Raw genomic sequence first — 25,575 nt, forward strand, 5'->3', positions numbered from 1 at the left:
TGACCGATTTTATATCTTCTGCATCCAGTTAAGGTAAAGTTTGAAAAATGGTCTTGCTGTTTAAGCTTATTGAAAACCAGTGCCTCAGAGCAAACGTCAGCTTCTTTACAATTCCCGGAACTGAGACACGGTCTTCTTCTAGGCCCTCCCTGAAGGGCGTATTTGACCTCCTTGTTCACTCTGGGCTGAGCAAAGCTCCTGAGGTCTAACAGTGACCTCTGGGTCGGGCATTGTTGAAGGGTGCCAGGTACTGTAACTGGGTTAGCATCTTTCTTTAAGGACTTGCTCAAGGTTGAACAGCAGAGTAATATCTGGATCTGAAGCAGCAATTCCTAGAATTTGCATTTAGTTTATTGAGACACACTGCCTCCAGCCAATGTCTACAAGGAGCCAATCAGATCTGCACATAACATTTTTCAAAGTTTTCCATGTAGTGTCAGCTGTTTGAAACAGCAAACTTGGGAAGAAGTGCTATATTTGTTAGGACTTAATAACAGATTGAATAATCAGACTTACAGTATATGTCATTTATTTCCCTAAGACTTAAAATTTGGGGGGATTGAGGACAGTAATAAATACCATGGTTTGTTTTCGCATGTGTGGAACTGTGAAACAGAAAATACGTTGCGGAAAACAGAATTAGGAAGAAGAAATTCAGAAGAACAGGAACAAAGATTAGGGAGTAACAGAGACCAATGAAGAAACTATCTTGGCCGCTGCTCCTGGATGGACGGCACTATTTGGTTTGGCTGTCAATTGCCGGATTTGTATCATGCAAATAGCTTAGTAGGAAAGAGACAAAGTGCGGCTCAAAATGCCTGCTGGTCTAGACCAGAGTCTCTAGACTCATGTTAGTCTCAGTTCAGCGAAATCTAACACAGACTCTTGAGAGAAGACTCTGAAAAAGGAGTGCTCTAGAAAATCCTGAAGCAGACCAGAGCAGACCTAGATTCCTAGCCTATCCTGACTCCTGGGATAGGAGAAGGCAAGGACAGCATAACTTCTACCCTGGCATTTATCAGAAAGGCAGTCCATGGGAGGTGCGTTCTATGCAGCAAAATTACCAGACTCCAATCCTAAGCTCTCTTTCTTATTATGTGCAATACAGAACACTTGGTAGGAACAGAATGTATAAATAACGTCTAAGAAATGAGACCGACCTTATCCTGATAAAACAAGGCACTGTCTAGGGTTTTCTCCAGAATGGTGGCCACAGCAACTCGTACTTCTCTCACACTGCACTCCAGCAAGAAAATCCTAAAACACAGAGAGAGAAAAGACGCACACTGAGAAAGCAAAATGGATTTTGATAAACCAACCTCAGGCCCACCTACTATCCAAGAAACAAAATCCCTCCAAGATGCTGGGTCAAGGTTCCTGAGAGCTTTGGGACACACTCACAGGCTACTGTGATGAAGAAAGAAAGCCAAACAGGAAAACCAGACCCCTGGATGCTGAAAAGCGTATTTTCCCCCTTCTCCCTTCTCCTAAAAAATGAGCCATCTGTATAAATGTAATGGCGTAACTGATACATGGATGTAAAGAGATATGAAAGCAAAGAACCTAAAATGTTATAAATTCTGTTCACTCAGTAGTTCTCCCACGGGCACCCTTCCCTTTGAATTTTTCAGAATAAGATAACTAAAGTTCACAGTCAAGAGAGCCCCTCCTACTCCACCTGTGCACCAGTATTTCTACCCTTTTCCTCTCCCTCCCCAGGCCTTGTTACCTAAGCCCCCTATACGAGCATTTGTAGCCCAAGAGGTCACGCTTCCCTCCTTTCTTCGTCTATGATGGTGATGACCACAGCAGTCAAGGTTCATCAGGTGCTTCCATGATCTTGGGCACTGCAAGCGCATAATCTACTGCAATCCTTTACACCCCCCCACCCTCTCCCCACCCCCCGGCCCGGGAGTGGTGGCAGAGGAGGCCTCCAATGCGGAGGGGCATGGTCAGGTGGAAGCGCTGCTCTGGGGGTGAGTGGGGTGGGAGTGCCCCCAGAGTGTGCTTCTCCACAGTCAGCTTTATTCTCTGCTTCATATGCTCACTTGGATGTGACAACCCACACTGTTATCAGCAAAGTGAAAACCCACCTGTCTTTCCTCATTTTCTTAGCAGGAAGTTCTCATTATTCCACGTGAAAGACTTAACTACAGCCAAGTTTTGAGGACCAGGTCTTCCAGGTGCCAGCAGCAAGCTGCTCTGGTCCCCCTTTGAGGGCAGCACTGGCATTTCCTTCCTCCCCTCTCAGGAGTACGCTGAGAGCAGAGCTTTCTGAGGTCACTCTGCTGCTCATTCCCCATAACTGTTAGCGCTACCGATTAGCTACCTAATTTGCACCAGACTGAGAAGGCTGTGTTCAAAATCCACTAAGACTCTAGGGGCAACTACAAGAAAGTTAGAGAGGTAACAAGTATGCCTGTAATATTTGCTCTAGAGGCTTGATCAGATTCAGGTACAATTCTTTTGGAAAGAGTATCTCCAGAGGCTGCACCACATTTCCTATCATAGACACTCGGAGGCACTATGAGAATACAGACAAATCTAGAATGTGAGGAATACTACAGGGCAAATGACCAGTCTGCCCCTCAAAAAAATGGCACGACAAAAAAAGGAGGTGGTGGGGGAAAGGAACAATTACAGATTACAAGAGTCTTAAGAGACATATAAACTAAATGCAACGTGTGGAGCTTGTTTGGATCCTGATTTGTACATACGCAGTGGTAAAATGAACTTTTTTGAGCTATCTGGGGAATTAAAGTGATATGAATATTATTTTTGTTCACTGTCATCATGGTAAAGTGCTTAGTTTTTAAAAAACTACCTTTGGAGATACATGCTGGAAGATTTATAGTGAAATTATATGATGTCTGAGACTTACTTTAAAATACTAGAGAGAAAAAGGGGCGCCTGGGTGGCTCAGTTGACTGAGCATCCAGCTCTATGGGCTCAGGTCATGATCTCAAGGTTGTGAGACTGAGCCCCACATCAGGCTCTGCGCTCAGTGGGGGAGTCTGCTTGGGTCTCTCTCTCCCTCTCCCTCTGCTGCTCACCCCCCCGACCCTCATGCATGCACGTGCGTGCTCTCTCAAATAAATAAATACATCTTAAAAAAAAAAAAGTAAAATACTTGAGAGGAAAAGAAAAAGCAGGCCTGTGAGTGAGTGCTGAGTGGTCGGTGCTGGGAGGGGCAACAAGATGGGTAAAGCGCTGGTAACCTGACCTGGGGAGCGGTATAGGACGGGGTTCTCATTCTGGCTACTTGGCTTCCACAATAAAAACTTTTTAAATATTCTTCGTTTAGTAGTTTTAATCCTTTAGATCAATTTTCAAGCAATACTTAGTACTAATTCAAATTTTTACAATTATGGTTACATTCAAGCATTGCCTAACAAAAGGACTATACTGAGAAGCTCTGATCTCAGAGACAGCATCCCCTTCACATTGCTACTTCAGTTGTAACAATGATAACCTAAGTTATCTTAAAAATTGTAAAGAAGTAATTATAAAATTACACAATATAAAATCAAAATGATAGTGATAAATTGACAGTGATAAAGAGACAAAAATATAATAAACTCTCTCAGGAAGAATACAGATTACGTAATTCATTGGGATTCTTAACCATCAGGAACACTAAGAAACCAAACATAGTCCCAAAGGAGTCACCAAGTTCTTCTGGAGATATTTAAAAGACAGACTGATTGGATATAAGGAAATAAACTAAATTTTTGCCATGTTTCTTCCAAATAGATTATGATTCTATGATGTTGAACTTCCCACTATTGGGAAGAGACTTTGGAATTGCACTAGAAAAACAGGGGAAAGGTTGTCTCTGATGCAAACTCTAAAGGGACAGGCACATACAACACTTCACAGAGATGTTTATTTGCTCTCCTTATGAACTATATGCATGTGTGCACGCATGCACAAACAGCACAAACATCTGAGTGCTTACTATGTGCTAGGCTCTTTGTGTACAGAAGAAAACCAAACAGACTTAGCTTCTGCCCTCAGGAAGCCAGCGTTTAGTGAAGGGACAGGCAGAACAGCAGAGCAGACCGACTGTGCAGACTTGCTTCAGGTGAAGCAAGGAGGGGATGGCCTCTTTGATCTGAAGGGTAGGAAGGTGCTTACTATGCAGTCCTGGATGGGAGAATGTTCCAGATAAAGGGAGTAAAGGTGCAAGGGTCTTTAGGCAGGAAAACAAAGCTTAGCACATTTAAGGAATCAACAAGCCAGTGCGAGAAAAGTGAAACAAGACCATATTCGAGGCCTTGTGGGTTATGGTAAAGACTGTAGATTTTATTAGGAGTGTAACAGGAATCCACTGAAGAATTTTCAAGCAAAGAAGTTTGTTTAAAAAAAACAACACACTTTTGTTGCTGTATGAGGTAGATTAGAGAAAGAAATGGAGAGATCAAGTAGGCAAATGACTGGAGCTCAGTCCTATGGATGAAAGGAATATGGGATTAAGAGTTTTGATTAGCTCTCTAACGTGCCACTGGGCTGTGAGCTCCCTGTGGAAGGGGCTTGCATTTCTGAATTCCCCGTTGTCTGTTTAAGTTGAGAGATACCAGAGCATATCTGCATGCTGATGGAAGTACCCCGTAAAAAATTCTACAAGATAAAGATGCAGGAATGAGAGCTGATAAAGGGTTTGCTCATGCAGAGATTCATTTTGAGGAGAGAGGACATTTCCTCCATAGTAACAGGAGGAAAGGAGAGGAAAAGAACAGGCTTTGGTGAGCTAGGGCTAGAGGTCTGCGCATCTGTGACTCGTACTTTCTCAGTGAAGCCTGAGGCAAGGTCCTTAGCTGGAGGCGGGGTGTGCTGGCATGGTAGGCATGAGGGGTGAGGATAGGCGGAGGCAGGGGGAAGGAGGAGCTCACGGTGCCCCTGCACGAGTGCTAAACTCCCCAAGGACAAGAGAAGCTGACCTGACGAGGATGACTGGGAGGAAGGCGTAAACATCCATAGTGATTGAGCATCTTGACTTTTTACCAGAAAAAGCAAATTATTTTTATTACAGGTACATAGGTAAATGTACTACCATAGGTATTACAGTATCAGTAAGTTTTTGAAAAATATATTTTCGCTAGAATCGAGAGTTAGACAATACTGTGGCACTGCTGTGTAGGACCTGAGGATTGTTAACCTCCCCTCCCTGCCATCAGAGTGTGAGTCCCTGAGGGAGGGACACATATTCTGGAATCTCCTGAGCCACAGGAGGAGTTCAGGCATGCCTGTCTGTGAGCACGTGGCTATGTGCACACATGCTCTCCCTGCACTCACTGAACGCTCGTCTGAGTCTAGTCCCACAGAGACGGTTCTAGAAAGAATGATTTTAGAGTGACCTGAAAAATTTCCTAATGCTTCTGGTGAAGACAGCTCAAAATTGACTCCAATCAGAAAAGTAATTTCAAGTAGAAATAAAAATAGTTACAAGAAACAGCAGCTCCAAGTCACTGGAAGAGACACAGATTTCTTTTAATTAATTAAAAGATCTTGACACTTACTTTATTAATTCTCGCCCTTCAGAACTGATAAAATACTCAACTAGCCACTGACAAGCATCAAAGCTTTTGGAGAGTAATGCTTCAATTGTGGCGATCCATTCTTCAGTATCGGCCCTTTGAAAAAGCAAAGACAGACACGTAAGGAGCCCCAGCAAATAGCCCTACGGAGTGTCACTGTCGTTTAACCTGTTTGGGGAGGTGAGGTAGAGGGTAAGCCAAACACCCAACGACCGCTGACCAACATGGCTCCATGCGCCCCAGAAGCCAGGGCTCTGCATTTTTTCTATTCCCCTGCCCCATCTCCGCCCCCACAATGTGAAGAAGCTTAAGTCTTAAGATTTTAACTTTCATCTTCTGTATCTTCTTCAAACAACTTCAATTGGGAAAAATGCCTGACTGTGGCATTTTGTTTTGCTTAATTAATTCACACATTCGTAAAATGCCCACTTTCAGAACAGGTTACTATGTCAACGTTTTTATATTTCATTGCTACAATCACTAATTTCCTACTTTATGGGATAAAAACATTTGGGTAGACAGAGAGGTATAATGACTATATACCCGTGACCTCCCATAACACCCCCTCCATTCTCTCATGCCCCAAAATGGTAAATATAAACAAGATGAAAGTCTGCAGTGCATAGATAGCTCAAGCAATTTTCACAATAAAAGTAACGACATTTCCTTAGTCCTATGCCAGACATTAAAAGAAAGGAACATATTATGTCTTCTTTTACAATCAAATAACAAAGACTGATTATCATTTAATGTATCTTTATTATACCTAATAATGAAGTTGCCACTCTTATTTGTTTTTTCTCAAGTGTCTCCTGACTGCAAAGATCTTTCCCCAAACCTCCCCACACCCGGAGAAGTTCCCTGTACTGCCCTGGTCTAACTGTCCCTGCCTTCCTCACCCCGAGTCTCTCCTTGCTCCGGGCACCTGCTCCAGCCAGTGTGCAACTACTCCTCACCCTTCACCCATCCACTCACACAGCAACTCTGTACCCAGAACCTACAATGTGTTGGACACCCTCCAGGAACCGAAGATAGAAACTGTTCAAAAACCCTCCACCATCTCCCCCTGAACACAGTCCCAACTCCCCTCTGTGGCAGTCAGGACACTCACTGGGTTCATCATCCAAACCCCACATCTGACCTCACTTTCAATGAGTTCCTTACACGTGTGAGGAAAACACTAGTCATTCACGGGTCTTTAGGCAAGTCCTGTCTGTTTCTCAGGTTTTCCCCTTTGACCTAGACTGTTCCCTCTGTTTCTCTGTTTTCACCTTTCAAAATCCTCTGATCAATGTCTTCAACACCTACCCAATCCTCACATCCATCTGGATATGATTTTGCCCAATTCCCAAAGATGTATAGCATTTACGCCTTGCTTTTTCTGCTTTATCTATCCTTCCTGTGAGATTAGAAATTCCTTCAAGATAGGAACCACGTCTTAATCACCTGAATGTATTAGATAGGTGCCTATGCTTTGAATTTGTAAGTTCTATTTTAATTGAATTCATTGATATCTTTTGCCACAGCGATCAAAACATATCATTTCTCACCTGAGTTTTTTCTTTGTCCGTAGATAAGTTTGAAAAAGGAACTGAATAGCAAGCTGTAAGCTCACCTTTGCCATGCAAGGATAATATGGATGCTTTAATTTAGTCTGAGAGAGGGAAAAAAGAGAAGGTATTTTTCATTGATGTTTTAGAGATTATTAAATGTTATGAATTGAATAATGACACGTAATAAAGTTAAATATTATTAAGAAAAATCTAGCCAGCTTATTACAGAAAGCGTTCCATTTAAATTTTTAAAAAGGGTAAGAAAAGACATCTTCTTCATTTCTTTTATGAACCCCTCTCAAAATAGAGTCTTTAGACCATAGGATGGTTAAGTAACCTGTCAACAGACTAAGAAAGTTTTTCCCTTACTGGCAAATTGTAATCACGGTACTCAAGAAACAGAAGTACTTGGAAGTTCATCTTGAGTCTGGTAAAGTCTGATGACAAATTAGGACAAATTAATCTACACAAAGCGCAACATTCATTGACCTTACCTTGTGGCTATTCTCAGATTCTTTATAAAACTGAAAAGCACTTGAAAATGCCAATATGTTGAAACCCACGCCCATTTACAATCTGCAGGACACGTTCTGAGCACTGCCTATATTTTAATATCACCCAGGAAATGACACATTTGTGCAAACGTTCCGGGCATCTAATCTGAGTGCTAACAGCTGAGGGGGAGGATAAGTCACTGAACGCTTGAGCTGACAGTTAACTATGCTCCTTTCTTAGTCCTCTACTAACAAGCCAACTAGTACTTACAGCATTCAATGATGCTAAAGACAAAACAAAACTGAAATAATCACTACTGTACACATCTCTATTCTTCATAAACTTGAGGTTTTCATCTCTCACCATCTACAAAAGAAAATTAGTAATTATTTTTAAGAAACAGGGCAAAATATTCAGTATATGGAAGACATTTTTTGACGATACATTAGGTAAAAAAGGATTTTATATTAGGTTAGAAGGGTTCATCACAAGAACCCTTTTCTTGAGCTTTGATATTTTAAAAAAGGAGAGAGGAAAATCTTCCTTTCAAATATAAGAAGCTGAAAGAAGGTGAATTATTCTTCATCAAGCCAAACTCTTTTGGGAAATTTAGGAAAACCACCATGTGAAGGACAAGTGAATTCAAACCTGCTATTTTGGGTTGAGGGACAAACAGAGCTTTCCCAAGTACAACTAACTTGATGCTTTCCTTGTATTGGAGAGCTTAATTCTTTCTCTCTAAACAAAACACTCCATATTTTTCTTAAATTCTCTGGTTCTGGCTACTCAGCTTTTGATTATTTAGTGTTACAAAGCCTGGACTGGATAGTTGGACAGTTCTGAATTTAAATCCTAGCTCTGTGACACTGGCAGGTCACTTCTCCTTTTCTGAGCTCAGTTTTTCCATCTTAAAAAATGGGAGTAAAACCCGCTACTCCACAAGAGTGTTTTAAGAATTAAGGATTTATTTAAAGCACGTAGCACAGAGTAGATATTCAGTAACTGATGGTCATCACTGTGACATTAGTTTTACCCAAAGGTATGACCCTTATTTTCCCTCTGTAGACGTTAATTTCAGCAGTGTGTGTCTTTAGTGCCCCGCCCTCCCACTTGTCTATCTGTGGCACCCCCCGGTCACACAGCAGGCCGGTGATAGTGCCGGCCACCTCCAGTCTGTGGCCACCTCTGTGACCTGTGTAAGAGACTTGTGAGACAAGGTGGTTAGGCTGAGGCACTCGAGATCCAACCAAGTCCATGAGGAGGCCAGCGGGAATATTTCTGGACCTATGAGGTAGATTTTGATTTTTGTCTGAATTTTCTCCCTTAGAATTTTTTTATATGGTTCTTACCTGGTATATTCGAACAGGCATTTTCTCCACAAATAGTCCTTTCTTCTCGCCTTTTTTAACCAGCTTGGTTAGAATAGAGAGCCGGTCATTGTTAGGCCTGTGGGGCCGGGGAGAGGACTGAGGAGAAATCTCTGGTGAAGACGGCGCGGACCTAAGGACAGAATCAGAAAACTGGCTGGTATAAAGCTGACAGACTTACGGAACTAGACTTGACAATAAACTGCATCCTTTCCAGATCCAATATAGGAAAATGCAATTTCACAGACAACAGGACCTTAAAAAAAAAAACAACACTGACAGTGGCTGGCTGATTGCTACGCTTTGGACATAAAGTGTACTCAATAAACGCCGAGACTAGGAAAAATGGCAATTCTAGAATGAAAGAATTTATATGCATGTTTCTAAATACAAAATAACTTCTTGCTAAGGAAGTAATAAATGGGTGGCAATAAGAAAAGGGGTAGAGGGATTTACTTATTTTCTTTTTTGAATTTCTCTCTAGCTTGTTTAACGAATTACCTTTAAATGCCAAACAGTACACTCAAGATTACAATGACCACCTGCTGAAACGGCACAGTGAATTATGTAGAGGAGAAACTCACAGAGAGAGATCCTCAGCTTCCTGCCGGACGACACTGACCCGACTTTTCTTTGGTAATACTGGGGAGTTTTGATCAGAGACCCTTTGGTAGAAGAGCATATAGGCATTCCAGTATCTTCGGCGTACGTCAGTATAGGGGTTCGCTTTATAACAAAACAGGAAGAAATCTTTGTAAATAAAAAGTTTTCTTGTCTTGACTATCTAAAATAAAGGACCTATAAATCCAGCAAGTACTTACAAAATTTAAATGCAAAGTGTAAGTAAAATGTGTGTCTTTTTACTAGTAATAACTGCTTAGAATCACTTGAAAGGTGATACAGAGGAACAGGAAGGAAGCTGTATGGTAATGGGGTAAAGACGGTAAATATTCTTAGGCAAGTCTAAATTTAATCAAAAGGCAAATAACATTTAAAAAATAAGTTCTGTGGCACAGGATGGGATTATAACTGGCCTCACTTAACCATTTCTGCATAGAACAGCCAAATCTAGGTAAATTTTGGCAATGATACTATCTTTAACCATTAAAGGTTATTATTATTAGACACAGGACTACCATGGTATGGCATTATTTAATACAGGTAGAATTTTTTTTAATTTTAATTTTTTTAAAAGATTTTATTTATTTGTCAGAGAGAGAGAGAGAGAGAACACAAGTAGGGGGACCTGCAGGCAGAGGGAGAAGGAGGCTCCCTGCTGAGCAAGGAAACTGATGCAGGACTTGATCCCAGGACCTTGGGATCAAGACCTGAAGCGAAGATAGATGCCTAACCTTAGAGCCACCCAGGCGTCCCTTTAATTTTAATTTTTAATTGAAGTATAGTTGACACATACTACTAGTTTCAGGTGTACAACACAGTGATTTGACAATTACATACATTATGAAATGTTCCCTATGATAAGTGTTGTTACCATCTGTTGCCATACAACCTTATTACAGTATTTTTGACCATATCCCCTATGCTTACTTTCCATCCTGAGTCTTATTTATTTTCTAACTAGAAGTCTTTACCTCTTAATTCCCTTCACCTATTTCTCCTGTTCCCCTCTGACCCGAACACAGAAATTTTTAAATGCCCCTAGAATACTACAAAATCAGTTTCAGAAATGCTAAGGTCTCTATAAAATGTCTTCCCCCCCCCCAATAGCAAATTCTCATTGGATTCTCTGATGTCCCTTTCCTCATACTCTTTCTTCTTGGGGTGGTGGCTGGGGAGGGAAAGGCTGTTTTGCCATACTGCATAATAAATATGGTTTTAAAACCCACATGTGAGAGATGTCTTCTCTAATTAATTGTGCCTCATGTAAGTGAAAAGGAAATTTGAGAATTTTAGTGGGCAACTACTTCTTCTGAAATGATTTTTAAGGATGAAATTCCATGTTCATTAGCTTCTCTCTGACATTCGTTTCTTCCTCTTAACTTACTCCATCACCTGTCCCCCTGAGGGCTGCTGCAAGAAATTAGTTTTAAAACATTTGTAAGCAACTCAAACATTTTCTCTCACGCTATCAAGGAGTCTGTGGATCTATATGGCTAGAACAGTGATATGTAAAAATAAAAAAATTACATTTTATGTAAAGAATACTACTTCCAATTTGATAGAAAACCGTAAGTTAAAAAAATAAAACTAATGGGAAATATCCATTTGTAAATACTTACTTTGATCATAAACTTTTGGTCTATATTCTCCTCCAAAGCATTCATACTCCAGGGTCTCATCATTTAGGTCAAATTCTTCTATGACTGTGTCGTTAAACTTGTACCACTTTCCTTTTCCACAGCCCCTGGAGCCCACAGAGGAACAAACGTTATAAAATTAAAACCTGACATTTCCCTCCCCAGCCTTTATCTCTATGCATTATCTACACATAGAGCAGATGATTACCATTTGAAAATACTCAAGAAAAAAACGAATTTCTAAAACAACTTTTCAAACTGAAGAGGTAAACAGTTACACTACATTTTAAAAATCCAACATGAAATATGACCAAACAGCAATGCAGAAGTTTCTTTGTACTACGCTCATAAACATGGATGATAAGAATAGGGCAGGGGGGGGCACAAGAGGGACAGAGGAGGGCAGGGGGAGTGGAGGAGGGACAGAGGAGGGCAGGGGGAATGGAGGAGAGATACAGGAGGGCAAGGGGGATGGAGGAGAGATACAGGAGGGCAAGGGGAATGGAGGAGAGATACAGGAGGGCAGGGGGAACGGAGGAGAGATGCAGGAGGGCAGAGGGAACGGAGAAGGGACAGAGGAGGGTAGGGGGAGTGAAGGAAAGACACAGGAGGGCAGGGGGAGTGGAGGAGGGACAGAGGAGGGCAGGGGGAGTGGAGGCAGGACTACTGGAAGGCAGGGGGAGGGAGTGGCATGAGAACGTCTTACCGCCTGTCCTTAATGAAGGAATAGTAGTGACCCGCGTGTGCCTGTCCACTGTGGACAATGACACCGACAAGTTCATAGTTTTCAGTGAGGGCAACTTTTTTCCGTGGGGATCCTCCACCTCCCTGGTCCATACTTCGCCCATTTTCACCAACTTCCGAAGACGAATCTTGGCGAGCCATTCCTGAAACTGTGTAAGGCTCCATGTTTAGCATCCAGGGAAACTAAAAGCAAAAAGACCACATTAGTGTTGATGCGTAACATAGACAGTGATACCCTATTAAGTAAGATTCAAGTAAGAGGGATGTTTTCCTAATTCTAGCTAGGCCCGCCTCATCACTATCGCCAGGATGACTTCTAGACAGGAGGGCTGTTCACAGATCTGCCTGTCTACCGGCAGCAGCTGCTTAAGACAAAGGGCTGTGTACACCTCCGAATGCAGACCACAGCCTTTCACGGTGGAGAAAGAAGTTAGACATGTAAAAAGTAAACAGCAGAAAAGAAAGTGAAGTCATGGTGGTAAGATATTTCAGGGGGAAAAAAACAAGTTACCCTTATCTGTTCATCGTATTTAATGGAGCGTCCACTCTCCCAGTCAAATCCAAATCTCATTAGGTGAATTACCAAGACGCTAGGTAAAGACTTAATGCAGGTCCTTTTCACGGTTATTCTCTAAAGAAAAGCAAAACCCAATTATCTCCGTGGAGGAAATAAAACAGCAAAATCATACAAAGGTCAGAGATTTCCATGGGCCTCTCCTGCCCATGTAAAAACAGGTAACGACACAATTTAATGGGACAACAATAGGAACTTAATATTGCCCTTACATAAAACACAAACGAATAACAAATTAATCTTGTTTTCTAAAAAAAAAACAAATGTAATACCTTTTCTTTACACTTTTCACAGTAATATGCATTACTTCCCTCTAAAACTTCTCCTCTAACAAACTGGTCCAAAGAAATTTCCAAGCTCTGACAAGAAGTAACTCCAAGATTGAGAGCCATGAAAGCTTCCTCACGCTCATATCTGATTAGGAAATCACAGGAAAGACATAATCAAACAGTGGAATTTAAAGGTCTTGAAACTACCACAATACCAGAGACTATACACAGAACTACATTCATAATCAGTGAAATTAACCCATGCCGTCCCTCAGCCTTTTAAAAGTACATTGCCAAATAAAAATACCAGTTTTTGATAATCAGAAATTCCTTAAAATTATGAATTTCAGCAAAGAAATTTTAGAAATGGAAACCAGAGAAACTTAATTCAATAAACATTTATAGGTCCACTGAGAGAGAGATCTGCAAATCTCTCAACAATGCAAAATTTACGACATACTAGAAGCATCATTTAAAAAGGATGATGATCACATGCAGTACTACTGTGGCCAATTGGCAATTTCCATGTTTTCACCTTAATCCTGAAGCTTTTTCTACTGCAAAAATATTTCTTCCAAGTTTGATATCTGTATCAGGATAACCTGGAGAATACATACTTTTCTGTTTGAGGATTTATGACTTCTTATGGAAATCCACATATTTACGGATTAAACTTACAGTACTCTTAAAGCTCTGCCTTAAATACATGAGTGGGAAAGCTTCTGCTTGCATCATGATTTACGTAATACTAAGCATGGTGATGCTCATGAATCTGAATATTCTAGAACTTGGCTAAACTCAAATATATCAATAAATTGTTACAGTAACTTAAGAAATAAAAATACTATTAAAAAAAAGAATAGCTGAGATTTTTATATACTGTCACTTTAGTCAAGTAACATATGGATGAAAATTAACAAAGTACTACCAATTAAGAGGAAAAAAAACAAAAATGAAGATCATCAGTGTTGATGTCCGTGGTATCTTCACTAACCTGTGAGGACAGTCTTTACAGATCTTCTGATCAGAGTAGATGCCCTGGAAAGTATTCTTAAAAATCTGGTCTCTCCCCATTTTCTGTTGGAATAAAGGGTCAGACTTTTAGTTGATGCCCCTAGAAGTTACAGGTTGCTTATGTAGAATTTTATTTAGACCTAAGCTAAAGCGCAGATTTCAACTTAACAGCTAAAATACAGGGAGTCATGATGGTGGTTTAAGCTGGGATCGAATGGGACGATTAGAACCCACTGGCCCCACTGTTAGAACAGCCTGAGCTGTCGGCGAAGGAAGAGGAGAGGGGCCAGCCGCAGCTGGTGACAAGAACGGCACTCTCAGTGACGACTCCGAATCCTTCCCCCCGTGCCCGCAATGACCACCATGTTAGGAGCAACTCTCCACAATCTTTTCTTCTTTCTTGTGGATAAAATGCTACACATTCCTAAGTGATGTGAAAAAGGAAATGACTAACTTGGGCCTCCTGAGGAGACGAGGGGCAGATACTTCAGTGAGGGAGGTGCCCTGTAACTAGGAGGCAGTGCCATTCAGGAAGCCTGTCACACATCATGCTGGGTGGGGGCAGGAAGCTTTGGACCCACACATCCCCACAGACCCAACTTTGTGATCTGGCCCTGTGGCAGAGGCGGACTGCCAAGCACAGGCCGTCGGGTCCCTGGAGAGGGCAGCATGCCTGAGGCCAGACTACCTCGGTGCACCCACAGTGGTTACTCTGGAGCACAGGTTAAGAGCTCCATACTTCATCAAGTGTTGAATGAATCAAGAAAAGGAGAGGCCTAGTGTCTGTGTCTGTTTTGATGTTCAAATGCCACCAGAAGAAATGAATTACAGTTGTGGTATTAAAGATGACCACATTCTGATTGGTCGGTTTCATAGTAATCCCAATCCTGCCACACTGCTCTCGTATTACAGTTTGACGGAGTCAGAGGGAAAGCGACTTTTTTCCTACCTTGAGATATTCGTCCATCTGATCAATAAGACTAGTGAAGAATTCATATGCATCCTGCTGTTCTCTCACATAAAGTTCTTTGTTCCACATCTTGAAAATCTATGCAACAAGAATTAAAGCAAAGTTAGCAATTTCTAAATACAGTAGAACACAAATGTGAAAGAGCACTTAAATGCTTCTAAAAACCAAGTTCTATTAGGACAGCAGACATTTTTACTGAAGTGAGATGAGCGTCTGTTCAGCTATCTAGGCTTGTTCCTGGCCCCCCTGTGGTGTGTAATCATCACAAGTCTGTGAGACTATACAAGGCGGGATCTGAGGCCACGGAACTGAGTTTCTGTCTTAGAACTATCCAAACTATGGGGGAAAATACAAGATACCCCTTCTATGAAAAAGAGTAATGTTCCTTATTTAGAGCATTAGTGAAATTGGAATAATCTGAATACATATTCCGAAGAGCCAAAATAAGAATCATGAGAAATACTCAAAATCATTAAGATCAGTAGATCCCTAGAAATACTAGTCTCAATATTCTAATCATTTGAAATCAAACATCAACCTTAAGAAGAATGGTACAGCCCATTCTTCTGTAGGTTCTTGGCAATGGGATTACTCTAGAGTCCACAAAGACAGAAACAATTACCACTACATCCAAGCATCTAACATCTTGAAATCTAAAGAGTTAATGGGTGAAATACCTTCCAGAAATTCTCAGGTACATAATACTGCAGCTTGCTTTCCATCAGATGCCCAAAGAGAGACTGCACCTGGTAGAACACGCTGTCATCTGGATTGTCCGTGTCATCATCCACTGAAAGTAACGACTAAACAGAAACGAGGTGTCATGAGCTGGAAAGAGTTCACTGCTGCACAGGGAACGCGGACAGACGTATGTGTACTGCCTACACTGCTTTTACAATGCTATGTACGTGTGGATGTGGCTACAGCTCTGAGTAGATGTTTAGCTTCAGTTCTTCCTAGCGGGTGGGATCATGAACAAGTCATTTCTTTGAGGCTCTGTTTGATTATAAAAACTGGAGCCAGCGAAAGCAGTATCGCTATGACAGATAAACGTGGCATGATACACAGAGAATATTCTCAAAACCACTGACTGCTATATCACAAGCTTCTAGTTAATAGGCTGACCCGTGAACATGGGTTTGAACCACACAGGTCCACTTACACATGGATTTTTTTGGATACAGAACAGTACTGTAAATGTATTTTCTAGCTTATTTTATCTTAAGAGTAGAGTATATAATACATATAACACACAAAATATGAGTTAATTGTCCAGTCAACAGTAGACTGTTAAGTCAGTAGTTAAGTTTTGGGGGAGTCAAAAGTTACATGCAAATTTTTGATCGCACTGGGGGAGCTGGGGGTAAGCGCTCCTAACTCCTGTGCTGTTCAAGGGTAAACTGAACTATTATAAAGCACTGATGAAAGACCTGAAATTTTTCTAAAATACAAAAAACATTAGTAATTTTATGGAATAGAATTTGAGAGTAACTTCGTTCAAATCCCACTTGGTCAAGTCTCTCTGTCAAATAGGCAGTATATTCCTTCAGCAGATTTATAAAAACATCACCACGAATATGCTGTCTCACATATTTCAGAAGCTACTAAAAAATCCCTAGTTATGTCTAGTTTTAGTAAAACCTAAATGCAATATATGAATCTGGGACAATTTTCAGGCCGGGTACACGTTCTCTCTCACACCAAACAGGAAAGAAGAAGGAAATCACCTCAGGGAGCCCAGGTTGCATATACAGCTGCTGGAAGACTGCATTCATGTAACATGTAGCGCCGCCATTCCTCAGCCCCACAAACCCTGAACTGGACCTGCTATCCACAGGTGGAAGGTACTAGAAAAGAGAGGAGTAGAAACAGTAGAGAGAGAATTAGTGTATCTGCCACCAGCACATTTCCACCATGGCTGTCTGAGATGTCTGAGAGGAAAAAGAGATAAACTCATAGATTTATCCATCCAGTGGGTGAGGAGTCAGGCTAACAAAACCTACGTTCTTGAAGTACCCCTGCAGATGCTAATACAAACAAAAAATACTACTATCTCAATGTTCCTTTTCCATTCATAAGCTACCTAACACATTGTGTTTGTTTATCCATTTGGTAGTAATGCATTCCGTCACTTGATTATCATTCAACAAATATTTACGAAGAAGCTACTTATGTGCCAGGCACTGTGCGAGGGATACAAGAGATATATGTGGTCCCTTATCCTAAGTTGCTCACAATCTAGTAGAGTACACAGACATCAATCAAGTAAATATATGTACTTACAAACTGAAGTAGTACTCCGCAAGAAAGAAATAGAGTTCTATGAAGTATTTACTATGAAGAATCCTGACCAGTCTGGATGGTCAAGAAGGTTCATATTCCTTCCCTTCCTTTTTAAAGAAGTAACATTCTTCTATCAAATAACTTCTAATAAGCATACAATTAAATAAATACTCTTGCATTGCACGTAAGGATTTTTTTTTTTTTTTAAGATTTTATTTATTTATTTGAGACAGAGAGAATGAGAGACAAGAGAGCATGAGAGGGAGGGTCAGAGGGAGAAGCAGACTCCCCGCCGAGCAGGGAGCCCGATGCAGGACTCGATCCGGGGACTCCAGGATCATGACCTGAGCCGAAGGCAGTTGCTTAACCAACTGAGCCACCCAGGCGCCCCGCCCCCTTTAAAGATGTTTTGTACTAACACAGATCCTGTTACAATGCTTTTCTAGTTAGAAGTAATCTAGAAAAGGCATCTTGGATAAAGTTGAACATGACACTTCTCCAAGTGGAAAAGGATATTGAAAGGACACACTCTGAAATGCTATTTCAGCAGAATCTTGGTTCTAAGGCCATGCCCAGAATCACCTAATCTGCATAAATCAAGTACCTGCATCCATGTAAAAACCAACTGACAAAAGCTTATAGATCTTTTGCACCTCAAGGAATTGCTAAATATGACATACTTTCCACTAACATTTGACATACATGTAGAGCATGGTGATTTCTAAGATCTGATCAACACTGTGATTTATTTGTAGCCTAAAGCACAGATTTTTAAAAAGTTACAAAATAAGAAAAACTAGTTCACAGTAGTGCTAAAAAATAAGTACTTATATGAGGCAAATACTTTTTTCATTATGCTGATACAATCCCTGACTTAAGAAAAAAATAAAATTTCCACTTAAATCTATTAAATAGGGCGCCTGGGTGGCTCAGTTGGTTAAGCATCTGCCTTCGGCTCAGGTCATGATCCTGGTGTCTCAGGATCGAGTCCTGCATTGGGCTCCCTGCTCAGCGGGGAGTCTGCTTCTCCCTCTGGCCCTCCCCCTACTCATGCTCTCTCTCTCACTCTCTCTCATTCTCTCTCAAATAAATAAAATCTTTAAAAAAATAAATCTATTAAATAAATAATGTAAAACTAAAGCATATGTTATAAACTAAACATTTTGATACCAAAACAGTTTCCAATTTACACACTCACATTTCATTTTGCAAGTGCTATTTTCTCTATCTGGCACCCCCTTCCTTTCCTGCCTAACCCGTATGCTACATAGTACTCAGCTCAGGTGTCCAAAGGGATAAGCCTGACTCTGCAATGTTCGTGGAGAACGTGATGGCAGCTCTAAAAGCGTCCTCCCACTCCTCCTCGTCTGGTACTCCAGTGCGCCTGCAACGTGTTTCCCTCCTGCAGATCTCAGTGAATACTAAACTGTTGCATGGTTCCAGAGCCTTGTCCCATATCCTTCTCATTGCTGGAATGACCTTCCCACCTTGCTTCAATTGGCTTGTGAGACATTAGGCTCTATTTTTTTTTTTTTTTTAAGATTTATTTATTTATTTTAGAGAGAAGAGCATGAGCGGGAGAGGGAGGGAGAGAGATGGGGGGGGAGAAACAGACTCCTCGCTGAGTGGGAAGCCTGAAGGTGGGGCTCAATCTCATGACCTTATAATCAAAACCTGAGCCAAAATCAAGAGCTGGGTGCTTAATTAACCGACTGAACCACCCAGGCGCCCCGAGCTCTATTTTCAATTCCATCTTTTCTAAGACGCCTTCTAAGATAGCATCTGGTGGTGAAGTGCCCCTCTGTTGGCTGAGCATTCAGGACATGACCTGTATCTTATACGTTATCACATTATATTGAAATTATCTGCCTATGGGTCTGTCTCCTCCGTTATACACTGCCTTTCTTGAGGGCTGGAATCCTATATTCATTTGTGAGTTCCAAAAGCCTAACACACCTATTAGTGCCTAGTAAACTCAATAAATCTTAGCTGACTGTAACTGAATGTAGACCGTACTGTGACAGAGCCAGCATCTGAACCAGTATCTCCAGGGCCCGGTGCTGTACCGCCCACAGCTACTCAACACATGGGCTGAAATGCTACTTCTTACTGAGAGTGATTATCACCTGACTTGAACATGTCTCCTCCTTAATTAATAAAAAGGGTATCACTGAGTAATATACTATTACAATGGTAATAAAGTAACTTTGTAGTTTATAGGTGATTACAGTATGTGAACACAATAAGCAAACGAATAATACTGACTTTCTTTGTGATTAGGATAAGGCAAACACAGGCTTTAAAACTGTATGTTTAACTGACCATTCCAAAAAAACTACATGTGTAAAGGTCTAGAAAACTTACATCAAACTCCTTGGTGAGAGCAGGGTCGGGTTGATGATGCATAGAAAGCAGTTCTTTCGTGATAATTTGCAGATTTGAAGGTGAGCTATCAGCCAACATCACCAGGACTTCATAGGCTGCCAATCGGCTATTCACTGTACTACACCTAAAAACAAAAGATGCAAGTCAATTCCAACAGTGAATAATCTACTTAAATTGCTCATTAAACTAAATCAACATTTGAAATGAAAATATTAGAGCTGCAGTTCCTCAAACAGGGTTAATCAGGTCTGATGGCAGAGCTCTAGGAATCCTGGGGGAAGTGTTTACTTAAAGGAAGATGCCATGAATACACGAAGGATGATTAAGGTTGAGAGCTAAATATCTTCTTGGCCTGATAAAGGAGCAAAATCTCTTACTTAGGACTGTAGAGTACTTTTATCTAAGGTTTGGATCAGCAAAAATGGAGAACAAAGAGTCTGAAAATTTTACCAAAGACAATATGAGAATAACTAGCTCTCAAAGTTGGTAGCAAGAAAGATTTTTGTAGGTCTCACCCTGAAATTCAAACATCTAAATGGCAGAAAAAGAAAGCTATACCAATCAGAATAAATGCCCATAAGTGTTTTATATGTGCCTGGAGATAAAAAAAACTTCATGGACAGGAATCAGCTTCATTTTGCTAAGAAAATGGAGACAGAAATATGTGGTATGCTAAAGTAATTAGTTTAAAATGACGATAAAAGGTAACTAGCAAGCATTTTGCAGGAAACTAAAGGCTTCTGATATTGCTCACCTTTAGCAGAGATCATTTTGGGGATGGACAGTAATTTCTCACTGTCATCTATACCAACCTTGCATTACCGAGAAGATCACAAGTTAGGAAGGATACACAGAAAAGAGGACATCCAACTTCTGAGAGAAACATGTATGGAGTACAGTGTGGGAGATGTGCTCATGGGGTGGGAATGGGGGCTGTGGGCCTGGCTCTTAGATCAGCACTGCGCCACGCCCTGAGGACAATGGCCAGGAGCTGGCACTGACCTTTGCTCTTATTTGGACTTCTGGATTGCAAAGGACAGGTAAAGAAGGAATGGGAGGTGCCATACACACAGGGTAAACATGAAGAAGTTCTTTCGTTAGTGTTAATAAGAATAAGCATTACTTGTGAAAATACTTCTGTGTATTGTAAATCTCTTTCTGGCTTTAGGGTTTAGGTAGGAAAGGGCTGGGAGCCACTGTGATAAATGAACATCACTCAAAAACAAAATGCCGCCTTTTCTAATTAAGGCACAGTGTATGATTTAAAAACCCAACTCCTTGCTGATGGAGGTATTACTTTTAATAAATAAAAGGAAAAGGATTCATGAATAAAAATTTCAGTAAAACTACTGAAGAACCACTGAACTCTACCTCTGAAACTAATAATACTCTGTATGTTAATTAATTGAATTTAAATTAAAAAAAAAGAAAAATAAATGAAAACCAAAGAAACATAAAAAAAAAAAACTACTGATGATTTATTTTCTCCATTCACTGAAAACTGAAATACTCCTGAATTTCTACTGCTTTAATAAAAGATTCCCATTGAGCTAGCACCAGATCTTTCAGAACAAGACTGGGGCACAGGTGAGGATGGGAGTCACAGCCTGAGAGACACCCCAAGAGTTCTAATGAAGGTTTATTACCTGAAACAGACTTTGCTAATAAGAAAGCTCTACAGAGAGAAATACTCACACGATAAGATATAGCTTAAGATTCCATGAAATACTGCTTATTATGCCTTGCCCATTCCAATAACCACTAAAATTATATGGGAATGTTTTTCACTGGTTAAATACCAAACCCCAGTTCCTTTGAGATTATTCAATTAACTCTGGTTTTCCTAAGAACAAAGTAAGGTGGATTCAGAGCAAGTAAAGATGGCAGCATGAAGCAGCCTCCTCTATCTCCAGGAGCACCCAAGTAGGGTCAACATTACAAAAAGATCTTTCAAATTTCTACCCATAAAAATGAATACAATATTTGACTCTAAAATTACCACCATAATAAGTAACTAGCAGTTTTAATTATCAGGACACAGGTGATATACAGCAAATCACACAGTTCATGCACTAAAGCACCTACCCTTTCCTCCTAGAAGAAATTCTTGAGATTCTGAGCCTATTTACTTTTACCTTGGATGTAATTCTTACCACCTCAGTTTCTCTTGGAATTTGCTACCAAGTTAACCACATAATTTATTACTGATTCTTCCAATTTGATGATAAGAATGATTCCAACATACTTGCTCAGCACTTACCATGTGCCAGGCAGGCTTTATCCTAAGCCCCTTTACATGCATTTCTTTATATAGTGGATAATATAACTACACACACTCACGAGATGGACGACAAACTCCAAGTTAAGAAAATCTTTCTGGACTAAAGTTTCGAATTAGAATTTTTACCAAAACTGAACACAACGTGCATTTTCCATACTTTGGATGAAAGTCCTGTTGACTGATGGCGGCACTGCCAGCTGGAGAATGACTATTTAAAATAATTCTAGAAGCTCGGAAAAGGAAGTCATCTAACAATGGTTTAATGAGTGATGAACCTGGAACAGAGCATAATATTCAGGTTGAGGAGGAACACATTTTAATTCAAAGATCCTGCTTTTGTACGTTCATATCAGAGCAACAGAAGCACCCAAGGCCACCCGATGGCAGGGCATTCAATTTAATTTGATGCTTATTTTGTGAGCGCTTATGTAACACACGGCAAAGCTCTGTGGGGCAGAGGGGTGGGGACGGGTGGGAGGGTCAGGGGACAGGGAACAAAGAGAGACAAGCAAGGGTACCTTCCTCTATGAGCTGACAGCGGAGTGAAAGAGGCCATGCTTTCACTTTAGAAACACAAATGCCAAGAACACCGCAAGGCAGAACGGTCTGAGTGAATAGTTTCTTCTTACTCTGGGCGCGGTGGTCGGTGGGGGTTGGGGGGTGGGGTGGGGACACAGAAGGGTTTCTGAAACTTCTAAAATCTCGCCTTCTTTGGGTAAAATGATGTGCCCTTTTCACCCTGGTTTAGAATCACTCTTTTCTATGTATCCCCAGTAGCCAAGAAGATTTTTATAGAGCTTAGTTTGTGTGATAAAGGTGGTAATTAATGTTTTGATTTATTTTCTGAATATAATTTATAATACTGAATATGCCCTTACAAATTCTATGTGTACCTCAGGACACTCATATGTACCCCACTATGCAGGGGATGGTGGTTGGGGGCTGCCTCCTAGATGAGAATTACCCTTACAAGAAGTGAGACATACAACAGATATTTTATATAGTACAAAACAGCAAAAGGAGAAAACGCTACTTGGAATTTTTACTTGATGTTACGAAGTTACGTGATCCGTTCTGAATGCTATAAAACTGTCTACATGGTTTAATGATGCAGGTAAAACAAACCTTGAGTTTGTCAGCCACTAAAATTCCAGATAATCTCGTATTACCTGAAGGGTCAATTTTCTATGGAACACTGAGCAACTATCCTATTTTCCTAATTACACACAATACCATGGCAATAACTAAGAAGTGAGGTATTCTATCATGTGATAAGATGAAGCAATAATTACCAAGCATTTCCTTTTCTGCCCCGCAGAGTGAAAGAAGGGTCTTAATGAGCCGTAAGTGTCCTGCCAATAAGATGTTGTCTGCTTCACTGGTCTCACATTCAGCGGTGCGATTAGGTTCAAAGTTATCCAGCCAAGTAATCTCATCTTCAAGCATAGTTGCTGGGCTGATTCTTAACTGCTCCATTTCTGAAGCTAAGAAGGAAAAAAGAAATCCATTTCGAAGAAAGAAGGACTTCCTTCCATGGAGTCCAAATCCTGAATTACAGTAGGCAAAGTCCACTCCCAACTTTCCATTTCGCTGACCTGAGAAAGCGGTCTCTAACAAACAGGGGGCCTGAGCTGCTGCCCCAAGGACTGTGACAGCGCATGCGCACTCACTTCTTCCCCACCCACTCTCTGTCCTAAACCAAACGTGTAGTGAGGGCCCCTCTGTGCAGGTCAGGGAGGGGACAATCTTGTTCCGAAGAAGCTCCTGGTCGGGGAGGGGGTATCAGCAGGTGTCCTTCAGAAGAGGCAAGGACGAAGGTACGAGGAGAGTCAAGGCTCCCGCAGTGTCACCTAGGCCAAGAGAGTCCTGCAAAGGAGGAGGAGGTCCACAGCACAGTGTTTCCAGACAGTGTGCCAAACCCCGGAGAACCACTCTGCTCTGCTGTAGTAAGTTCTCTTGCTTTCCTCTAAACAAGGAGTAAAGCAAGATTCTGTCCCGAAGATGAGACTGGGGAGGAGAGGAAGAGTGCCCGTGCTCTCCTTCCACGGCACTACAGCCACGAGCAGTAAGGTCCCACAGGATGAGGTGAACAGGGATACCTCAGGGTCAGTTGGAGTGGGACCAGCACTGGGCACTGTGGGTCGTCGGCTAACACCTACGCTGCAGGGTGCAGGGTATGAAGCCTAGCATAGGTACTGGCATAGACAAAATACTCTCCAAATGGCAAATACTGCTTGTCTCAAGACAGTCCCACCCTGCGCTCAACATCCCAACAAGGGACCCTGGATCCCTCGTTATTCAGTGACACAGGGAAGGCCTACATGAAAAGCTCGTTCATGACTTCTGAAGTTGTATGTGTCAGCCAACTCATGGTTCCCGTCCTCGAGCAGCAAAGCAGAGCACGCTCTCCAAGTCCAAGCCAGAGAGCAAACCTTGCTGGCTACTGCCCAGCCTTCACCAGAAGCCTGGCTGAAAAACGTGCACGCAAAAAGATCTGTTTCTTTTGAGAAATCATTCAGTTTTCTTCTAGGGTATTGGAAACAGCCAACATACGCTGTTTCCTGTTTACCTCTGTCTGCCAGCAACCTCCCGACCAAATTCTGACTGTGTGGAGCTTTACAGCCCGCATACAGGCAAGGTATTTCTGTTTGACCTCCTGGCCTTGACATTCTTTTCCAATCAGTATTTCCAATGAATACTTTGTCCATCCTGATTTTTATTTACTTCATGGATATTTCCTGGAAGCTGAAGCGAATCTTTTTACGTAGAGAGTGGGGAATAAACTAACAAGCTCTTGATGTGAACAACTAAAATTTACACAGAGTATCCCAACATACCTTTGCATTATATATGAGTAAGTACAGATGATCAAAATCTAAATGCTCTAACACTAAAATTTCTAACAATATTTCAATCACCTAACACTAAATAATTAATTGACTTCTATTATTATCAACATAACTCAACAGTGATTCCCTCTTTCCTTCAATGATTGACCTTTAAAATGGTCAGAATTCACTATACTAGAGAGAAAGATTCTTCCTAATAGTTCTGTATCAGTGTATTAAAATGTGCCTTTGACAATTTTTAAAATCAACAAATCTTCTCAACACATTAATGGTTGGGTATATGCTAGGAGAAGGGAGAACTGGTATATGGGTTTATGTGCAATTTTCAAGAAAATAAAATTCAATTTCAAACAGTAATTATAATCTCATTTATATCGAAGATACATTAAATCAGATTTAGAAATGTCCATTTGGCTTTCTTTTCTACTCTTCCCTCTCCCCTCCCCCCACACGAATCAAAGTTAGACATTTACTTACTTGTCAGATCATCTAATAATTGGCACCTTAGATCAAAATACTCCATACACTGAGATAATAGTCTAAAAAACAGATAAGATTTCAAGTATTAAAAAAGGCTGATTTTAAAATAAAAAACATTTTCCTTGTAAGAACAGGTTCATAAAACAGTTGAACAATGGAATTTTCCTAAGCATAAAAGAACTACTTAATTTATATTAATTCACCTTCACAGTATCTTAGCAACAAGCACACTAATGATTCTGCTAATACAGATACACTATAGAAGTAACAGCGTAAAGAGAGGAAACTTACTAAATCTCCCATTTTGTAATGATGTACAGGCTGACTGCATACATCATGCACGAGATTACACTCATTCATTCAAATATCAACCGATATTCACTAAGCACCTACTATATGCTTGGAACTATTCTAGAGGAACAGCTGACAAAAGAGACAGACAACAAATTAAAAAAATACATATGTTAACTGGTGATACTAAGAAGAAAAATAAAGTGGAGTAAGAGAAGAGAAAGG

At 40.9% G+C, this 25,575-nt stretch overlaps 1 protein-coding gene across 3 annotated transcripts in view; it reads right to left on the minus strand.

Annotated features, from left to right (window-relative positions):
• USP24 (ubiquitin specific peptidase 24) overlaps positions 1–25,575 on the minus strand; it is a 134,320-nt gene that overhangs the window by 19,426 nt on the left and 89,319 nt on the right. For all 3 annotated transcript variants that reach the window (XM_081818485.1, XM_081818483.1, XM_081818486.1), the window contains 18 exons: positions 25,057–25,118; positions 23,023–23,214; positions 21,888–22,005; positions 19,429–19,573; positions 16,509–16,628; positions 15,459–15,584; positions 14,761–14,859; positions 13,792–13,874; positions 12,801–12,942; positions 12,466–12,585; positions 11,917–12,137; positions 11,193–11,317; positions 9,537–9,678; positions 8,935–9,085; positions 7,856–7,951; positions 7,088–7,191; positions 5,520–5,633; positions 1,161–1,257 (listed from right to left, as the gene is read on the minus strand). In XM_081818485.1, the coding sequence (XP_081674611.1) occupies positions 1,161–1,257; positions 5,520–5,633; positions 7,088–7,191; positions 7,856–7,951; positions 8,935–9,085; positions 9,537–9,678; positions 11,193–11,317; positions 11,917–12,137; positions 12,466–12,585; positions 12,801–12,942; positions 13,792–13,874; positions 14,761–14,859; positions 15,459–15,584; positions 16,509–16,628; positions 19,429–19,573; positions 21,888–22,005; positions 23,023–23,214; positions 25,057–25,118 (2,257 nt within the window). The remainder of the gene's footprint in view (positions 1–1,160; positions 1,258–5,519; positions 5,634–7,087; positions 7,192–7,855; positions 7,952–8,934; positions 9,086–9,536; positions 9,679–11,192; positions 11,318–11,916; positions 12,138–12,465; positions 12,586–12,800; positions 12,943–13,791; positions 13,875–14,760; positions 14,860–15,458; positions 15,585–16,508; positions 16,629–19,428; positions 19,574–21,887; positions 22,006–23,022; positions 23,215–25,056; positions 25,119–25,575) is intronic.

This window comes from Leptonychotes weddellii, chromosome 4 (genome assembly GCF_054177405.1).
Source record: "Leptonychotes weddellii isolate Sample4059 chromosome 4, ASM5417740v2, whole genome shotgun sequence".
NCBI classification, from domain to species: Eukaryota; Metazoa; Chordata; class Mammalia; order Carnivora; family Phocidae; genus Leptonychotes; species Leptonychotes weddellii.